This window comes from Alnus glutinosa, chromosome 12, assembly GCF_958979055.1.
Source record: "Alnus glutinosa chromosome 12, dhAlnGlut1.1, whole genome shotgun sequence".
Lineage (NCBI taxonomy): Eukaryota > Viridiplantae > Streptophyta > Magnoliopsida > Fagales > Betulaceae > Alnus > Alnus glutinosa.
Window position 1 is genome coordinate 22249447 of NC_084897.1, and position 17906 is coordinate 22267352.

General features: G+C 35.0%; 2 protein-coding genes across 2 annotated transcripts; both read right to left on the reverse strand.

The window, feature by feature from the left end:
* Positions 1-289: 289 nt before the first annotated feature.
* Positions 290-7330, reverse strand: LOC133852443 (pyrophosphate-energized vacuolar membrane proton pump-like). Its single transcript, XM_062289202.1, has 8 exons — positions 6844-7330; positions 4558-5132; positions 3823-4202; positions 3635-3721; positions 2682-3012; positions 1393-1803; positions 949-1008; positions 290-680 (listed from the first exon to the last, which is right to left on the reverse strand). The coding sequence occupies exons 1-8, from the start codon at positions 7076-7078 to the stop codon at positions 474-476; spliced, it is 2286 nt and encodes a 761-aa protein (XP_062145186.1). The 5' UTR covers positions 7079-7330; the 3' UTR covers positions 290-473.
* A 6534-nt stretch (positions 7331-13864) lies between these two features.
* Positions 13865-17070, reverse strand: LOC133883063 (RNA pseudouridine synthase 1). The gene is made up of 2 exons (XM_062322256.1): positions 16636-17070; positions 13865-15191 (listed from the first exon to the last, which is right to left on the reverse strand). Exons 1-2 carry the CDS (start codon positions 17009-17011, stop codon positions 14524-14526), a joined length of 1044 nt encoding a protein of 347 aa, XP_062178240.1. The 5' UTR covers positions 17012-17070; the 3' UTR covers positions 13865-14523.
* Positions 17071-17906: the final 836 nt, after the last annotated feature.

Consider the following 17906-nt stretch of genomic DNA (forward strand, 5'->3'; position numbering starts at 1 on the left):
TCAAATTGAGAGGTCTTTTATTCTACTAACTACTATCCTGATACGGTTTAAGAACCCCATAATTTATGATTAGATCAAAAAGCTAATGAAGTGTGTAATAGTCTATTCAACATCGGGAAGAAAAGACCTATCATCGTTCAAGGAATCCGTTCTAATACTATGTAAAAGTCCATGGACCTTATTCACTCTCAAAAGACGCCTTGAAAGAGGAGGGGACACCATTGCTTATAAAGTTTTTAAGTTATGTATCTCTTGGCGATGTGTGAAACCTTAACAAAGTGAAGCAAAATTCAGTACAGTAATATAGATACAGCACAGTTTTTATTAAGTGGAAAATTTTCGAGGAAGTAGAGCCGAATAGTTTTTCATTTACACGAGGAAAGTTACTAATTACAACAAGAAGTCCACTAAGTTTAGTGATCCAGTAGTGGACATAAATAGCAGGGTTAAACCGAGCACACAGCAGCTCCATTTTAAAACCACTTGAAGATTAAGCCCCCATGAGTTGCAAAGAATGGAGCAAACACCAAGGACTCGACTGCCATGAGCTTAATGAGGATGTTGAGTGAAGGACCAGAGGTGTCCTTGAGAGGATCTCCAATTGTGTCGCCTATCACAGCTGCCTTGTGACAATCTGATCCCTTAGGGCCTAGTGATTTTGCATGTTCGTTCCCACCAGCCTGCAAGTGTACGAAATCAAAATCCTAACTCAAAGTTTGATGCAAAGAGAGATCCCCTAAAAACTGAGTGCCAAATGAAATCTTCTTCTGAAATATTGTAGGCCACAGAGAAATTGTTATGACAATAAGAATTCGAGCAAGCAGAACGGTTCAGCAAACGTCAGCTAAAACGTTGCAGATATTTAGCTGACAAACGCTCTGCTTGCTCGAATTCTTATCTGCATTAACAGAAGTATATAATTAAATGTTATAAGAGCAAAGAACTTACCTCTATGTATTTCTTTGCATTATCCCATGCGCCACCGGTGTTGGAAGCTGAGATGGCAACCTAGGAAGAAAATCATAAAATAGAATGCTTGTTAAATACTGAGAATTCACTGGAGGGAAAATGACAAGCATATAAAAGACACTCTTGGGATGAGTCTCAGAGTCTGCTGTCATCACAAACTTAAGTGCTATACAAAAACAAGAATAGATGAAGTAAACAAATTAGTGAAACAGACAAATATGAAAAACCAGAAAAGAAACTGACAAATTTGTGAAGTAATCGAAGTAGGAGCGGCAGCAAAACAATGATTATATATTAAAACAAATTATTATCAACAGCTGAAATCAAATATTTTCTGTATTTTTAAGGGAGATGGTAAGGCAGGTGGACTAAGACAAACAAAATGCCTCCACCCTAGTAGGAGGAAAAAATATCATAGCATACCTGCACACCAGAAACAAGTGAACCAGCAAGAACCCCAGAAAGAGTCTCCACTCCAAAGAAGGTTCCAGCAATAAGTGGAGTAAGCATGACCAAAGCACCAGGTGGGATCATTTCCCTTAGTGAAGCATCAGTAGAGATCTTGACACAAGTTGCATAGTCTGGTTTTGCTCTTCCTTCCATAAGGCCGGGAATGGTATTGAACTGTCGGCGAACTTCTTCAACCATTTTGAGAGCTGCACTTCCCACACTCTTCATTGTCATGGCTGAAAACCAGTATGGCAGCATGGCTCCCACAAGCAACCCAATGAAGACCTTTGGGCTCAACACATCAACAGAATTGATGCCTGCTCTGCTCACAAAGGCACCAAACAAAGCAAGGGAAACAAGAGCAGCTGATCCAATAGCAAAACCCTGACACATAAAGGCGTAACGGAAAAGAATTTAATTGAGGTTGACTTGAGACCTTAAAATGGAAGCAGGACTTGTGGAAAACTCAAGAGTTGAAGCTATGACACAACACTTTGTTAGCAGAAGCATAAGGGCATATGTCGTCATGATCATTATTAGCTGTGAAAATACAACTTATTACTCACTTCTTAATTTTCTTTTTCAAATTAAACAAGTTGAACAAACAGTCCATGTGAATTCATTAGCCCACTGGTTATGGAAAACCCAAGACCGATGGAAAGAAACAGGGTTATTTTATTTTCCAGAGTAGACAGGCTTGGAGGGGAGTAATATAAACCTCGCCAGGTACACTTTCTGAGCTAAGTTAGAGTTACACGTGCGGATAGTAGGGGGGAAGGGCAAGCTTAGTCCATGGCAAAAGAGAGGCTCTCAAACAGCCTCTATGCAGCAAATCGAGGGTTTTGGTGTCACTAAATCATGGGCATTTCCCCTCCGTGTGATAGAGATATTTACACTCCATTTTCGGAACTATCTAATTTTTGGGAAATATCGAGGGTTACTGTAATAATCAACATCTTTGATGTTGCACTAAACAGTTCTAGGCAGTCACATTCCTCAAGATTGATTTCTGTATTTTCTCCTCGCCATTACTTTTGTTATCTTTAACTGGTATTCTAAAAGTTGACAGAAGCTTTGTCCAAATTAGCAAGTTCTCAGGACAATATGCTTGAAACTCTACTTGGTTGAAACTAGTGCCAAGATTTACTGATCCGTAGCATGGTCATGATGACCCTACAATAACTAATTGTGTCTACCAGCATATCAATATTGTGCTAAAGTACTTAATAAAAAAGTATAGAACCAGAAAAGAAAAAATTCACCTTCCCAATAGCAGCAGTAGTATTTCCAGCAGCATCTAGAGCATCAGTTCTTTCACGTATCTCATGGCTCATACCAGCCATTTCTGCAATACCTCCAGCATTGTCACTTATGGGGCCGTATGCATCAATTGCAAGACCAGTGGCAATAGTGCTGAGCATCCCTAAAGCAGCAACAGAAATTCCATACATAGCAGCCAAGCTAAAGCTCACATAAATGGCAATGGCAATAGAAAATATGGGAATGATGACAGATTTGTAACCCAGAGCCAATCCAAAAATCACATTTGTTGCAGCACCCGTCCTGCAAGAATCTGCCACATCCCGCACTGGGCTGCAATATTTGAACATGGTAATAAGCATCACAATTGCGAGTTGATGGTTATAAAGCATACAAGTATACACAAAAGCATTTAAGCTATTAGACAGTGTTGCACAGCGCATAGTAGCAAATTGCTGGGATTGAACGAGGTCATTTAAACTCGTTAGAATAGTTAATGCTCTCATTGCCAGTTATAAATAGAAGGAACAGGTCACAAAGTGATGCAGGGATCACATTTATCTACAAACTACATGCCATAAATCGTTTTTGCACAAGACCCATAAACATTTAACAAATTTTGATATTTCATTTTGATTCCGAGCCACTATGAGTTAACCTCTAGGCATGTGCAATTCTAAGGACTGCTATGACATCTTAATTACGTCTAAAGAACGTTGGGGATATACGACTTTCAAAGAGCGTAATATCTTTGTTGGAACAAAAATCTGAAACGCCTGCATAATGAAGGAGTTTGATTGGCAACTGCAAAGCATAGAATGACACATGCCAGTAGCAGAGGCAGGAAGACTAGATCAAATTATCACCAAATGGAAATGAATCAATATTAAGATCATATGCAGCAGTGCAGAAGAAAGTCTACGCATTAAATTATAATCTGAAGAAGATAACAAACCTGTAAGCATTGCTAGTATAATACTCTGTAGTGTATCCAATAACAAGTCCTGCCCACAAGCCAATTGAAACACAGAAGAAAAGATGCCTGCAGTCACAAATAATTTAATAAATGAGACAAAATCTCTCGAGGAATACACCAATTATGCCTAAGGACAGAATAAGGGGCACTGCTGGGAGGAGGCATACCAGTTTTTTACGGCCTTGGCGGTCCCAAAATTATATAGAGTAAATTCTGATGGCAAAGCAAAGAAGCTGACCGTGGCAATACCAGCAGTCATCAGGACAGTTGAGATAAGAAGTTGTCTCTTCAAGGATGGCTCAATCTCACTCACATGCTTAATCTCAGACAGATCAGTTGCAAAAATCGTTGTTATTAAGCAAACCACAATCCCCATTGAACTTATAATCAGAGGATAGGACATGGCTGTGTAGTCATGACCGATACCAAAGGATGATATTGATGCAACAAAGAGTGCTGCACAGGATGATTCAGCATAAGATCCAAACAGGTCAGAACCCATCCCAGCAATGTCTCCTACATTGTCACCCACATTGTCCGCAATAACCTAAAAGAAAGTTACATAAAATTTATTCAAACTGACCAATAATGACTGTTCTAAGTATGATCAACAGGTAAGGAATCTGGAAACTATATGCCTCTGGAATTTGGGAAGTTATTGCTAAATAAGTAAAGATACAAGAATTGATATGTGGAAAAAAAAATAAACATCTTAGGGACCAGGAAAAAAGCATATGTGTTGACACTTCACTCATCCTGAGATTCTGATAATTCTATCTGCATTTTGAATAAGTTGGGAAACAAAAACTATGCATGTTAAGATCATGTAATGCACATCAATAAAGGAAGACATTTAAAGAAATAATCATTCAAACAAAGAGAACAGAAGAATAGAAATTTACAGCTGGGTTACGTGGATCATCTTCAGGAATATTCCTCTCAACTTTTCCGACAAGGTCAGCGCCAACATCAGCTGCCTTTGTATATATACCCCCCCCAACTCTTCCAAAAAGTGCCATTGAAGAACCTCCAAGTCCATAACCAGTGATAGATTCATAAAGTCCTTCCCAGTCATCCCCATAGTACAGCTTAAATAAATTGATGGAGACCCACAGCACCAAAAGGCCGTTGGCAGCAAGAAGGAAACCCATCACAGCACCAGAGCGAAAAGCTGTAATGAATGCCTTTCCAACACCCTTCCTTGCTTCCAGAGTTGTTCTAGCATTGGCATAGGTAGCAATCTTCATCCCAAAAAAACCAGAAAGAACTGACGTAAGAGCCCCAAGCAAGAATGCGACAGTGCTAAAGAAGGCATTAGCCAAGGCTGGTTTACAAATATTCCCTGTGTTGTAAGTGCAAGGTTCACTTTTGGTGCTGAATCCCTTAACTGAACCAAGGAAGAGGAAAATGATGACACCAAATGCTCCCGTGAAGATACCAAGATACCTATACTCCGTGAACAGAAACGAGGTCGCCCCTGAGAACATGAGACAGATCCAAGTAAGATCAAATTATACAAGGATATGGTGACATTATCCATGTCCAACAAAATGGCAGACCAATTTTTTCATACTCTTACGATAACTTGAAATTCAAGATTGCTACTGCATTCTATATGTGTCAATTATATCATGTCGCTCAAGTGCATCAACATAAGAAGGGTCCAAACTCCAGAGTACAGCATGATGTTTGAGAGAAAAATACAGTAGCGAATCAACATATCACATATCATAAAATTACAGATATTTCATGAGTGCCTTTCTCCTTTTATGTTTACTCACACATGCCTCTTGCTTGCATCTAGCTATGTACATGCTTTTCACATGCAAGTAGTTGCGTTTTCGTGCCTATCCAAGACTATTTTGTCGTATGAAACTTGAGTTTTAGAGAGAGAGAGAGAGAACCCCAAAAAGTTTTGAAACTTAGGAGAAAACAAATACATTGTATCATTATCATCTTTTTTGTGATCATGAACATCAAAAAGAAGACAAATTAGAAAATTTCCTCTCGAAAGAAATGTGTACGGTTTTTATAAATTTTATTGGACCATCTCAGATATATATAATCCAAATGACAGTATGGCAACGGCCTTTTAAAAAACTAGTCATTCTTGGCATTTGCATCACGGGGGAAGACAAAAAAGGTTTATCAGCGCATAGTGTTGGAATAGAATTTTCAAAACCATAAAAGCTACGAGAATAATCTGATGGATAACACATAAGAATTTTACAGACATTTGATAATAGGAGCAACAGTGAAACGAATATCATCACCCAGCCATAGGCTCTTGCTTCTAGGTGTTAAAGTTATACTTAGAAAGCCTACATGTTAATAACATCAAATGATGGACAACCAGAAAAAAACAAAAACAACAACAACCCATCAAATGATGGATTCAACCCTGTTCAACAGTGACAAATGAATCTGCATGATTACCATCATGAAAATAGAAAATCACTAAATTTTGAACTTATTTTAAACCCTTATATTTAAACACACTTTGATTGATTGTTTGATTCATCCAAAAAAGAAAAGAAAAGAAAATTTTAAAAAGCTGCCACAAACAACATATCATAATTCTAGTATTTGCTTTGATAGACATAGCTCGATGACTAAAGATCTGCTTAAATTCTAGTTCCAAATTTTCCTTTAATTGCTTGTTGTGAGTTGTGAGGCTTGTATGCACTTTCAAATGAATTCGCTTAGCCTCAATGATCAGTTCAACAAAGGTGACATATATAGGTGATAAAAGAGATGAAAAGATAAAAAAAGAAGTCCAGAATTTTAAAACTTAATATGTCAATCACAAAAAATTCCAAATAAGTGGACAGTAAAAAGCTCCTGAGTTCAGCTAAACATTCCCAATGTATAAACAGACAAGAAGAGATAGAATAAACAACTTAAAATAGAAATTCACATATACCAACACTATAAAACCTTTCTCCTTTTTTTTCTTCCCCTCTTACATAACGAAACTCATCATCTTCAATAAAATAACATAATCACACAAAAAAAAATAAACACAAGGATATCTTTGTCCCATAATACAGCGCCAAAAAAATATTACAAGCAAAAAGACAACCAGAGATCTCAATCATCAAGAGCTCAACCAGAACATAACACAAAACCCAATAAGGAGTCAGCAAAAAAAAAAAATAGAAAGATACAATGAGAGAGAGAGAGCTCACCAACAGATATTGCATTCTGAATTTCAGCAACCTTGATGGAAACCTCAAAGTTGTCAACACCCTCCTCAAACTCTCCTGCATCAATCAAACTATCTTTATACCCATCATAATCACTAGCTTCACCAGAAACCCTGACCTTGGAGACCAAGTACCACTGAACCAAAGCAAACCCAAGCCCAATCAAGGCAGCCACAGGTATCAGAACCTGTGTAAGACCCTCAGTCAGCAAAGCCATAACAAAAAACAAATTGCCCAAATGACTTCCTGAGTTGTCTTGGCAAATATAGCAAAAACCAGTACTGGGTTTTGAAGTACAGCCTCTGAGCTCCAACCTATAAATCCAGAAAGTGCATTATCCTCAAGTTATCCTAGTGGCCATGCATGGCCTTTGGCATGTATGGACGAATATGGCTTTGAATGACTGTTGGGACTCAGGAAGATTTTTCCTTACCTCTGGATTTAGTAAACTGGTTGTTTTGATTAACAGGTAGGAGTTATGTCGATGCAATCTTTATCCAAAGGGACTATTATTTCACATTGATGGATGTAGTTGGACAAGTCAGCATTAGAGAGATGGGACAAAGACAAAACCAATAATTTCTTCTCAATTAAGGCTTCACATGTTATAGGAAATTTGAATAATTCTTACTGCAGATATTTTTCTATTATTACTTATATAAATAAACTTTCATTAACCCCAAGTTAGAGGAGTAATTCTAAACGTCATACCCATGTTCCTCTTGTGTCCCTTTAAAAATAATGTGGCTTTTAAAATTACCATGTGATCAAAATTCAATTTTGATCAATCACAAGCTCGATGGTGATTTTAAAAGCCACCTCATTTTTAGAGGGACACAAGAGGGACATGGGTATGACATGTAGCATTACTCAAGTTACAGCATAAACTTCTCAGTGTTGGCAAAACGGGTTATCATATTTGGGTTGGCCCATCAACTTGTTTAGGCTAATTCAAATCCGACACAATTAGCTAAACGGGTTGACGGATCGATCCGTTTAGCTGATCGTGTCATAAATAGGTTGACTCGTCAACATGTTTATAAACGTGTTAATAAATGGGTTAACCCATTAACTCGTTTAGCCTAAACCATAACCCTATAATTTCATGTCGTCTTCGTGTCAAACTCGAGGGTCATGTTAAAAATTATCAACATTATTGTCTTTATGTGTTTTGAAAGTTGTGTTATGATCCTTATGTAGAGAAACATGGAGTTTAGGTCAAATTCAACTATTTCTAAAACATCGGCGATCGAGCACTACGGTTTCAAAAATAAAAATTACACTGAACTACCTCAATCGACTGGCTCTTTCGAATTTTTGTATGGAGCATGATGTATCATCTCAATCATTTAAGCATCAACCGAGCCCCTCCAAACTTTAGTTTTTGTTTTTTAATTTTTTTTTATTTCTTTAACCGCAATTTTATTCCGATTTAACCGTAAACCTAATGCTTACAACAAACATGTTCTGACATTATTGATACTAAAAACCTAACAAAAAATTTTTGTAGCATCTATTCACGAAAATTGCTACCTTTTATGGTTTATTGAGAAGTGTTGAATGTAAAATCTAATGTATTAATCCACGCTGTACATATTCTTTAATAGTTTATCTATTTATATCATACCTACCAATTGCATGCTGTTCTTAGGGGATAGATCTACCTTCAAAACTTCCAAAATATAATATATATATATATATTTTTTAAAATAGCATGCTGTTCTTAGGGGATAGATCTACATTCAAAACTTCCAAAATATATATGTATATATATATATATATGTACGTCGAGTCAGTCAATAGCTCTACCTAAAACGTTTCTTTTTTTCATTTCTGATATCAAATCAGAATGGAACATTTTAATTTTTTTAATACGGAAAATTAAGCCTGTGGCCATTCCATAAGATTGGCTCTAAAACTATCACCGTCTGAGAATAATTCAAAATTAAATTAAGGTTGTGTTATGTAAATCGTGTATTTTGGCAGAAAATATTTTAATTTAATTGACTTTGCAAATAATTTATTTTGACTATTTTTTTTTTTTTTTTCCGTCTACACCCACCATTCAAAAAAATGTGAAAAATATTTTCCAAAATATATTTTATGTCAAAACAAATGCAGCCTAAAAAGGAGATATTTTTTTTTTATGGGCTTGAGTGTTTATTACGCTTACTTATCTCACTTTTTTTGGCCCTTAATTATGTTGCCCGGTTCAAGTCCGGGCAGAAGAGTTAGAATATTCTATATTGAAAGCAAGTGCCCAAGAATCAAATTCCTTGTCTTTTTCCTATGTAGATCTAGATCTAGATATAGATATAGATAAATACATTTATGGTTGAAAATAATTCAACATAAATAGATATATGTATGGTTGGAAAAATTCTATTATTATTTTGTGAGACAATCCACATCGAAAATGAAAATAAGTATATTATTTTGTGGCGAAAGCTATATACAGATTCGATTTTAATTGGAGTATGTATGGGGATCTCATCGCTGATATCCAAGGTATTCTTCAGGCTTTCCAAAATTGCATTAGGACAATCGTTTTATCAGAGTTTCATCCCTAATTGTGTTTTAGAGTTTTAATGCTCTATGTTTATTTATATTATGAATGAGATCAGTGTTATTTTAAAAAAAAAAAATATGAAATAACCAACCGTTTACGGAGGAAATTAGGTACTAAACTCAATATATATATATTTTCACCATCTCTACGGTGTATGAGATAAAATGTATGATTAGGATCGGATTCTATGATTTTATATGTACATATAAAGACATAGATAATATAAGTACATATATATATTCTTGAAACAGTCTGTCAATTTATTCATTCGGATTCAAAGTGGTGAAGATCCTCCAATATAACATTTTTTTCTCATTTTATTAGAAAAATAAAAAAGAAAAGCAAATGTAAAGCGAAAGATTTAATTAATAAAAAATTCTCATAATTGCCGTCCACTTTTAATATGGGCAAAGTTTTATTTTAAATTGGGTTAGAGAAATTTGTTTTATAAAACACATTTCAATTTAGGGTCCGTTTCGGTCTGTGGTTTCAAAACGTACAATTATTTTTTATAAAAAAAATAGCAATTTGAAAATGCAATCTTTAAATTCGTAATTAAGTTTTTGGTAAAATCATAATTTGATATTTAAAATCACAGTTTAGCCTTTAAAATCATGCATTTTTAAAAACGTATCTCCTTATCTGTAATTTGAAAATGCATATTTTTTCTTTTAATGTTTTTCAATTTGTAATTTTTTAAAGAGTAATGCTATATACTACACCCCTATCTTACTGTGTTGGATCAACCTTTATTTAAAAATAAAATAAAATTAATGAGTATTGTCACATTAACTTAATGAGATTAATAGTACTAGCATTATTCTTTTTTAAAAGAGGAAAGTTAGAAACCATATTTTATCCTACAACTCTTTTATTGTACAGATGTTACACTGCTACATTGGATTAACCATTGTTTAAACAAAAAAAAATAGTAAATTGGCAATTCCACGTCATCAATGTATTTTAAAAACACATTCACAAATAATATATATATATATATATATATATATATATATATATATATATATTAAAAAAAAAAAAAAAAACTGCAAGCCAATAGTCTATTCCTTCAAACACAATATTTTTTCACAATTACACTATTCCTTCAGAGACAATTTAATGTGAACCCATTTTCCCCACATTGAATAGAAAAAATAAAAAAATAATGTAAATCTTTGCAAGTTGCATGGAAAAGTGTGGTGCAGACTGCGGACCCCAGTCTACGCTAATGTTGGTTGAATTTCCAAAACCACCACGTTTACAGCATTTATTGGAGCTCAGCTAACCACTTCAAAGTCGTCGCTTTTTTGTTTTTAATAATATCTTCCTCTTTGTTAAAAAATTTAAAATTAATAATAATATCTTCTTCTTCTTTCATCATTATTATTATTATTATTTTGGGTATCTTCACTATCTTGTTCTGAAAGTGATAATATGAAAAAGATAGTGAAGATACCCAAAATAATAATAATAAGAGTAATGTTTCTTACACAACTCTCACACAACTTTTGCACAACTCTAACTACTTTTTGTTATGATCAACCATTGGATTTGTTTTCCAACATGTGGGTCCTAAATATTCAATGGCTGATTTTAAAAGAAAGTTGTTAGAGTTGTATAAAAGTTGTACAAAAATTGTGTAAGAAACATTCTTTCCCAACACGCATTCTTTCCCAACACGCTGCCCGTCCCTCGAGATCCCAACTTCCCAACTCCCCAACCTACCAACAGCAAAATTCCACAAGGCTGAATTATATTTCATTTTTTTTAGACGAATAATGTTAAAAATTATATTTTTATTTTATAATTATTCGATAATTTTGATAATGCAGTCTCAATTAACTCTTGTTAAAAAAAAAAAAAAAAACTCAAAAATGAAATGAAACCACCACTTTTGTATTATGAGATAGCTGTATAATAAAAAAGCGGTATATAATATTACCATAATCATTTCTTAAAGTCTTTTCTATTAGGTTCTTTTCTTTTAGGTATCCATAATTCTTAATTTTTATGGTCATAGCTTTATGCTTTGGTGTTCTCACATGCTCAAAGGATCAATGATAAATTTTTTTTTTTTAAAAAAATAAAAATAATAGACTAAATTAGAGGAATTTCTTCCAATTTAATTCGAAAGAAAATTTTGTCCTTCATATAATCATTGAGATCCTTCTGTATAACATCAAAAATAATTATTAGCAAGGGAATAAGAGGAGAAAAAAATATACATAAAAACATTAATAATCTATAAAACCATAGTTTTGCATCTTATTATTCGTTTGAAAAGATTCTATTATTTATTTATTTAATAGGTTTATTCTTCATTAAGCTTGTCTCTCTTTACTTGGTCACAAATTATGTTAGACTGATCAAATCTATAGGCCAAGTGGACATTCTAAATTGAAAGTAAATGCCGGAACCATGAATCACGCATTAGTTGACATTAAATTTTTTGTCCTCTTACTTCAAGCCTAAAGTTTCTTCTATTAAGGGCACATTTGGCATTGTAATTTCGTAAACAAAAAGTGCGATTTTAAATCAAATCGCAAAAAATAAATTGTTTGGGATTGAATTTTTAAAAAATTGTGATTTGAAAACACAAATAAACCGTATACAAAATGGTGTCCCACCAACCTCCACCTCACGGGAAATAAATAAAGGCCAGCATGATTTTGTTTGCCTAACTTTATCTTTGCGTAGCAATGAAGATTTGACACGATCAAAGATTTATGTGGCTTCTACATAGTCAAGGAAATGCAAAGGAATAAGATTGAATGGATAAATATTCTCAATTCTCTTCCCCTCTTAGAATATTGCAATGAAATCAAGTATCTATTGGCATATGCATTATGCATATACCTATTTTCATTGCACGTTTATTAGAGTAAGGCTTGTATTCTATGTCTGGTGTGTATATGACACAAACCGGGAATGCCACAACAATAATTAAAGACGCATAACACTCTCGACTTGCATCCCGTGCGCATAGACGCATAACATAAACGAAAGCCAATTTACAAAGTCTTATATCATAGTTTTGCAAGGATTATAGTAATAAGAGTTTGTGTGGTGCACTCTATGGTAAATTGCCTTCTATATATTATATATTTAATAGGAGACTAGGAGTAATAAAAAAAATGTTCAATGAATTAATATTTTCAAAACCAGCATGTTTACCGCATTTTTGTCTAACTCAAACAATCCCCATCAAAGTCCTCCCTCTTTTTATTTATTTATTTTTTATTTTTTTATTATATTTTTCTAAAAGTAATAGAATGAAAAAGTACACCACATATAATATTTCATCAAGATGAGCTTGCCACGGCATTTCCCATTTACATGCCTTGACTTGTCCTTGGAGTTCACCCTCTGAACCTACAAATCATTACAATATTTAATTAGGTTATGTACCTTTTTTTTTTCCTCATAGAAAACAGAAAACGTACTGGTGTAAACGAGGACTTTACTTACAGCTTAAGGAACCACAGGTATAACATAGAACTGAAAGAAGTAGGGAAAGTGTACGGACTCGTTTGATAATGTTTTTAAGCGAAAAATTAAAAGTATTAACAAACAACTCAAAATATAAAAGTGTTAAAGGTCACTCCTTTTTTGAGAATAATTTTAGTTCTCGTATTTGGCACTCATGTATGCAAAGATGTCCTGGTTTGGCCAGTATTCTTGTTTGGCAGGATGTGCTGAATGAGAGATGCAAAAATTGGAAGAAGAAGATCATGTTCAGGGTTCTTAGCAGACTTATATTTGGTTCTACTATGTATAGTATACGGCGAGCTAAGAATATGAAATTTGGTTTCATGGTCATCCAAAATTTAAAGAGCAGATTCTCAAATTGATTTTTTGAGAAGTTAGAACCCGAATCTTTGGTAAAGGAAAGTTCAAGAAGATAATGGAAAATGTTAGAATTTTTTTGACTCGGGAATTTAGCTGATTTTGTTTTGGACTAATTCTAGTATGGGGTTGTTAAATTGTTTTTTGTATTGTAACAGTCTGTTTTATTTAAGTAAAACCCTGCACAGTAATCCAATACAATACATAGGCATATTGGATGAACCTCAGGTTTCTACTGTAACAGACATGTAACAATGTCATCTCAATCACTTTCTGTTTATCTCATTACCCTAAAGTGGAAGCTAGGTCCTCATCCTTATAGAGTTTGCATGGGGCTGCAACAAGCAAGACCACCGTTGAATAACCCACAAACAAGGAACGCTTATCAACCTCGGCTTTCCCACAAATCCATTATAATCTTTGTCCCTAACTACTTAAACAGATGAATCAGTGACTTTCCACCTTTCAGCTTATAAAGTGAACAAAACTTTGTTAATCTCAGACAGTGCAACTTCAACAATTCAGCTCACAAATATAGGAATTACATAATATCAAGCTGCTTCATACAATTGTCCAAGCAGACAGATGTTTAACAGAAAAAGAAAGCGTACCATTATTCAAAATTATGTGCACAAATTTGGATAACATATTTAAATTCGGCATTTCTTCCATACTTTGTGGTTGAGAGCTCATGCCCAAAAATCAGGAAAAAAAATTAAATTGCTATAGGAAATTGATCCAATATTTCCATATGAATTAATTTTTTCAAATGAGAAAAGTGACCTCATGATGTTGATAATTTCAGCATGCGCTCTTTATGCATATGACGTCCTAAAACACTTGTCACAACATCTTCTGAAGCAACATCAGGGTAAGTGAAGCCTAAATGAAGATGTTTTTGGCAGCTTTCTGCGACAGCTGACAGAGAAGTGATGGCGAGGAAAGTGCTGCACTTGCAACAGGAGGGATTGTGCTTGAAGCCCTTGCCTTTTGCTTTTAGCAAAATACCTTTTACATAGAGAACAATCTGGGAATTGAAAGAGTGAAAAAACCAACGCCATCAACATGAATTGGCTATACTTGACAGTTGACATCCGCCTAAAATCTATAGCATCATGTCCATGGATAAAATTTCCAGTTTGCACCTCAGAAAAGCAAACTGTCTAATATCAGTTTTCCTCATTATGTTGGGAGAATCCTCCCCAGCCATAGAAGTCCACACAGTAAACAAGGAGGCCATTTTGATATTAGTGCTGCACTGCCTGCCTGGCCCATGAAGGCACAGGTGCTTGAAACATGATTGGAAGACCAGTAACAGGGTGCTCAAACGACAAGCTCTCTGCATGAAGTTCGTGGCCATCATAAATTCTCCCTTTCCACTCATAGATGCCCTCATATTTCACATCTCCTCTAATAGAAATTCCAAGATACTGACAATGCAAGCGAATTTGATGTGTTCTTCCACTCCGAGGATAAGCTCTTATCAATATCTCATCCTTGTTCACATCACTCTCTGGTACCGCTTTCTCTTCAACTACTATAGTATTTTCTTCATCTTTCCTAAATTCAGATAGCTCTTTGAAGCTCCCTTGTCCATTTATTGATAATACTTCAAATGATGTTTCCATGTCCTTGACTAGTGACCCACCAGGTAGCGTCCGACCCACATCTGACGCAGCATACACACGCCAGACCCCAAACTTCGACCGGCCATGACCTGATTTGATGGTTATTTTTTCCCATCTTGGAGCTGGACCAACACAGAGTGCAATGTATGTTTTGGTAACCTTGTGATCAGTGAATGCCTTGACAAGCTTAGAAGCTACTTTGTGGGACTTTGTTATCATCATAACACCACTGGTGTCACGATCAAGTCGATTAGCAAGATGAAGCTCTGGAAAGTTGACCTTGGTCCCTGACATATTGAAACATTTTAACTCAGTTCCACATTCAAGAAAGAGATTGAATTAATCAATCAGAAAGTACCCTTAATCTTTCCTCTTCATTATAGAGTTTAAGGCTGCATTCAGTATTCTCAAACCCAATCAACTCAATTGGTTCCAGCTTACAGATTCTGGTTACAGATATCACTATATCAGAGATATCAAAGTTCACGTGTCGTTGCCTAGTGAGCTAGTGACTCGAAACATCTAATATTCATGATAATCTCGAGCAAATTGAATTCAACCTTATCACTGATCAACAAGTTCTGCATAAGTTGAATTAATTGGAACCCAATTAACATTCTAGGTCACAGAACAGATCTCTAGATACCCCATCCAGCTTTCCCCAAAAAGCACACATGAAGACGTCATCTTTCCTCCTAGAAAATTTACAATTTGCCATTTATGGGATTTACTTGACATAAATAAACAACTTTATTTTTGGTTATATCCCAGATGAACTCTAGACAAATGATCAGAAACTGCTTGAAAAAAGGCACATTTAATTGAGAAGCGAATTTGAAATGCAGTATAGCAATTAAAAAAATTGTATGAGTCAACTTAGCTCTATCAATTATCAAGAATCAAAATACATACTTTGTACCGTCCCCTTGTTGTATTTGATATGTCATTGAATTGATAACAGCCTTATATATAACAGATAAAGATGATGGTTTTGTTACCTAGTACTGATAAAAAAAAGAAATGGTTTTGTTCCCTAACAATCACATAAACTTAGATAAAACAAATTTCAGCATGAAAAGAACAACAAGACTGGTCCAGCAGTTGGTAGACTTTTCGTGAAATTACCAAGCCTTTGAAAACCAAAAGCCAATATACTAGGATGTCCATTTCATAGATATCAATCGAGCAATTGAAGAAGCTTCATACGACAATACTCAAGCTATCAAGCAAATGAGCACCTTGCTATTCTTCATTTTAGTAGTCTAATAATAATTGTTTTATTTTGATTCGTCAAAATCTATCTAAGTTCAACATTTCCCTATCTCTCCCCTCCATGTGGTCGCCAAGAAAAGTAAAAACCACCTCACAGAATTTGAAACTATTCACAAATTTTGAATTTCATGCGATTATGCTCTATGTTGCCTCTAATTTAAAAGAAAAAACCAAAGGTCCTAAAAATTTATATTAAGCTAATGAGCAGCCTTGCATTCAATATTATCAAACTAGTCCTCTTTTCCTAATATCTCTGGGCAAACTTATCAATTTTATGTAGAAATAGCGGCTACTACACCATAAGAATTAAACACAATTTACATAAACAACATTAACCACATTTCTTTGCAAGCAAGCAAAACCGCGGTCAACTCGGATCGACCCAGATGGCCGAGTCATCAGGCCGTCCGAGTCAAAACCGACCCACAAAGCAAAAAATGGAGAACAAGCCAAGCAGACCTTCCGAGTCGGCCGAGTCACAGAGAAGCTGAGGTACCGAGGCGAGTACGGTCTCACAGTAGACCCCCTGAGGCTTGTTCACAGCAATGAGCCACTCATCGTGGTACAGCACATGGGTTGGTGACAGAGTGAAGAGGCCGGAATTAGAAGAGGCCGACGTGGCTCTGGTGAGCTCTATGTTCTTGGAGATGGGAGGGAGTGGGGGGGAGAGTGGCACAGGGTAGTTTTGTGGGGTTTGGAGGGTGTTTTGGGAAGTTGGTTTTGTTGGGTCAGCCTCGTTTGACATGGTGGCGGTGAAGTAGCAGAGTGGGGAGAGGGGTTTGGGGAATTTGGTGAGGAAGAGGGTCGTAGGTTGGAGATGGAAAGGGAGTGCCATTTGTTGTGGCGGACTCCGAAGCAACGAAATCGTCGCCGTTTCTAAATCCAGATTGGTTTGTAAAGGCGGACGTTTCAGTTCGTAAAGCGACAATAATCGCCACGACCAATTTCTATGCAATTTTTAAAACAAGTACCTTTATTTGTTTCCTTTAATTGTTCATTTGAGAAACAAAATAAAAAAATTATGTATATTGTGAAATCTACGAAAAGGGAAAAAAAATAAAAATCGGAGAATAAAAAGAAGGAAAAAATGGCTAATATGTCATAAATATTAAGTAAACTAGCGAACTGTGAAGTACATTTTTAAGTCATGTCAGATAAATTTTGAAGCTTAAAGCGAAAAATTTAAGTGAAGTATATATATATATATATAATAATAATAAAATTATAGAAAACCACAATAGATAATACTGCAATAGCAAACGAAAGATTGAAAACCACAAATTATTTGATCTGACGTGACAATCAAACGAATTCTGTTAAGTTGTGGATAAAAATTGACTCCAAGGAATAAATTGCCATTTTCCCCTACCGCAGAGACCTCTTAATTATTTTTGATACCACATGAAAAGAATTGTAAATTATGCCAATTACAATGATCAATTTTGCATTTCTTTTTTAGTTGTAGTAAGAAGTGATTGATGTGATATAAAATATAATTTTTATAGAAAAGTGAAAAAAATTAGTTTTGTAGTGAGTTTTTTTATTTAAATAGTTGTAACGAATTATTAATGTGATATAAAAAGTGAAAAAGTTTTGAAGTTTAATTTTTTTTGAGAGAAGTTAAAATAAGGGGAGAGGAGAGGTAGATGGGCAACCAAGAGAGTCAAGAGACCCATTATATTTCCATTAGATCAAGCAAGCCAACCCCATTAGCATTTCTCTTTCATACA

Coding starts and splice junctions, on each gene's coding strand:
- LOC133852443 (XM_062289202.1), bottom strand. CDS start 7,078: ATGGCTTTGCTGACTGAGGGTCTTACACAGGTTCTGATACCTGTGGCT. Junction 4,203..4,557: donor ATGATCCACGTAACCCAGCT/GTAAATTTCTAT, acceptor ACTTTCTTTTAG/GTTATTGCGGACAATGTGGG. Junction 3,722..3,822: donor GCCAAGGCCGTAAAAAACTG/GTATGCCTCCTC, acceptor TTGTGACTGCAG/GCATCTTTTCTTCTGTGTTT.
- LOC133883063 (XM_062322256.1), bottom strand. CDS start 17,011: ATGGCACTCCCTTTCCATCTCCAACCTACGACCCTCTTCCTCACCAAA. Junction 15,192..16,635: donor TGACTCGGCCGACTCGGAAG/GTCTGCTTGGCT, acceptor TCAATATGTCAG/GGACCAAGGTCAACTTTCCA.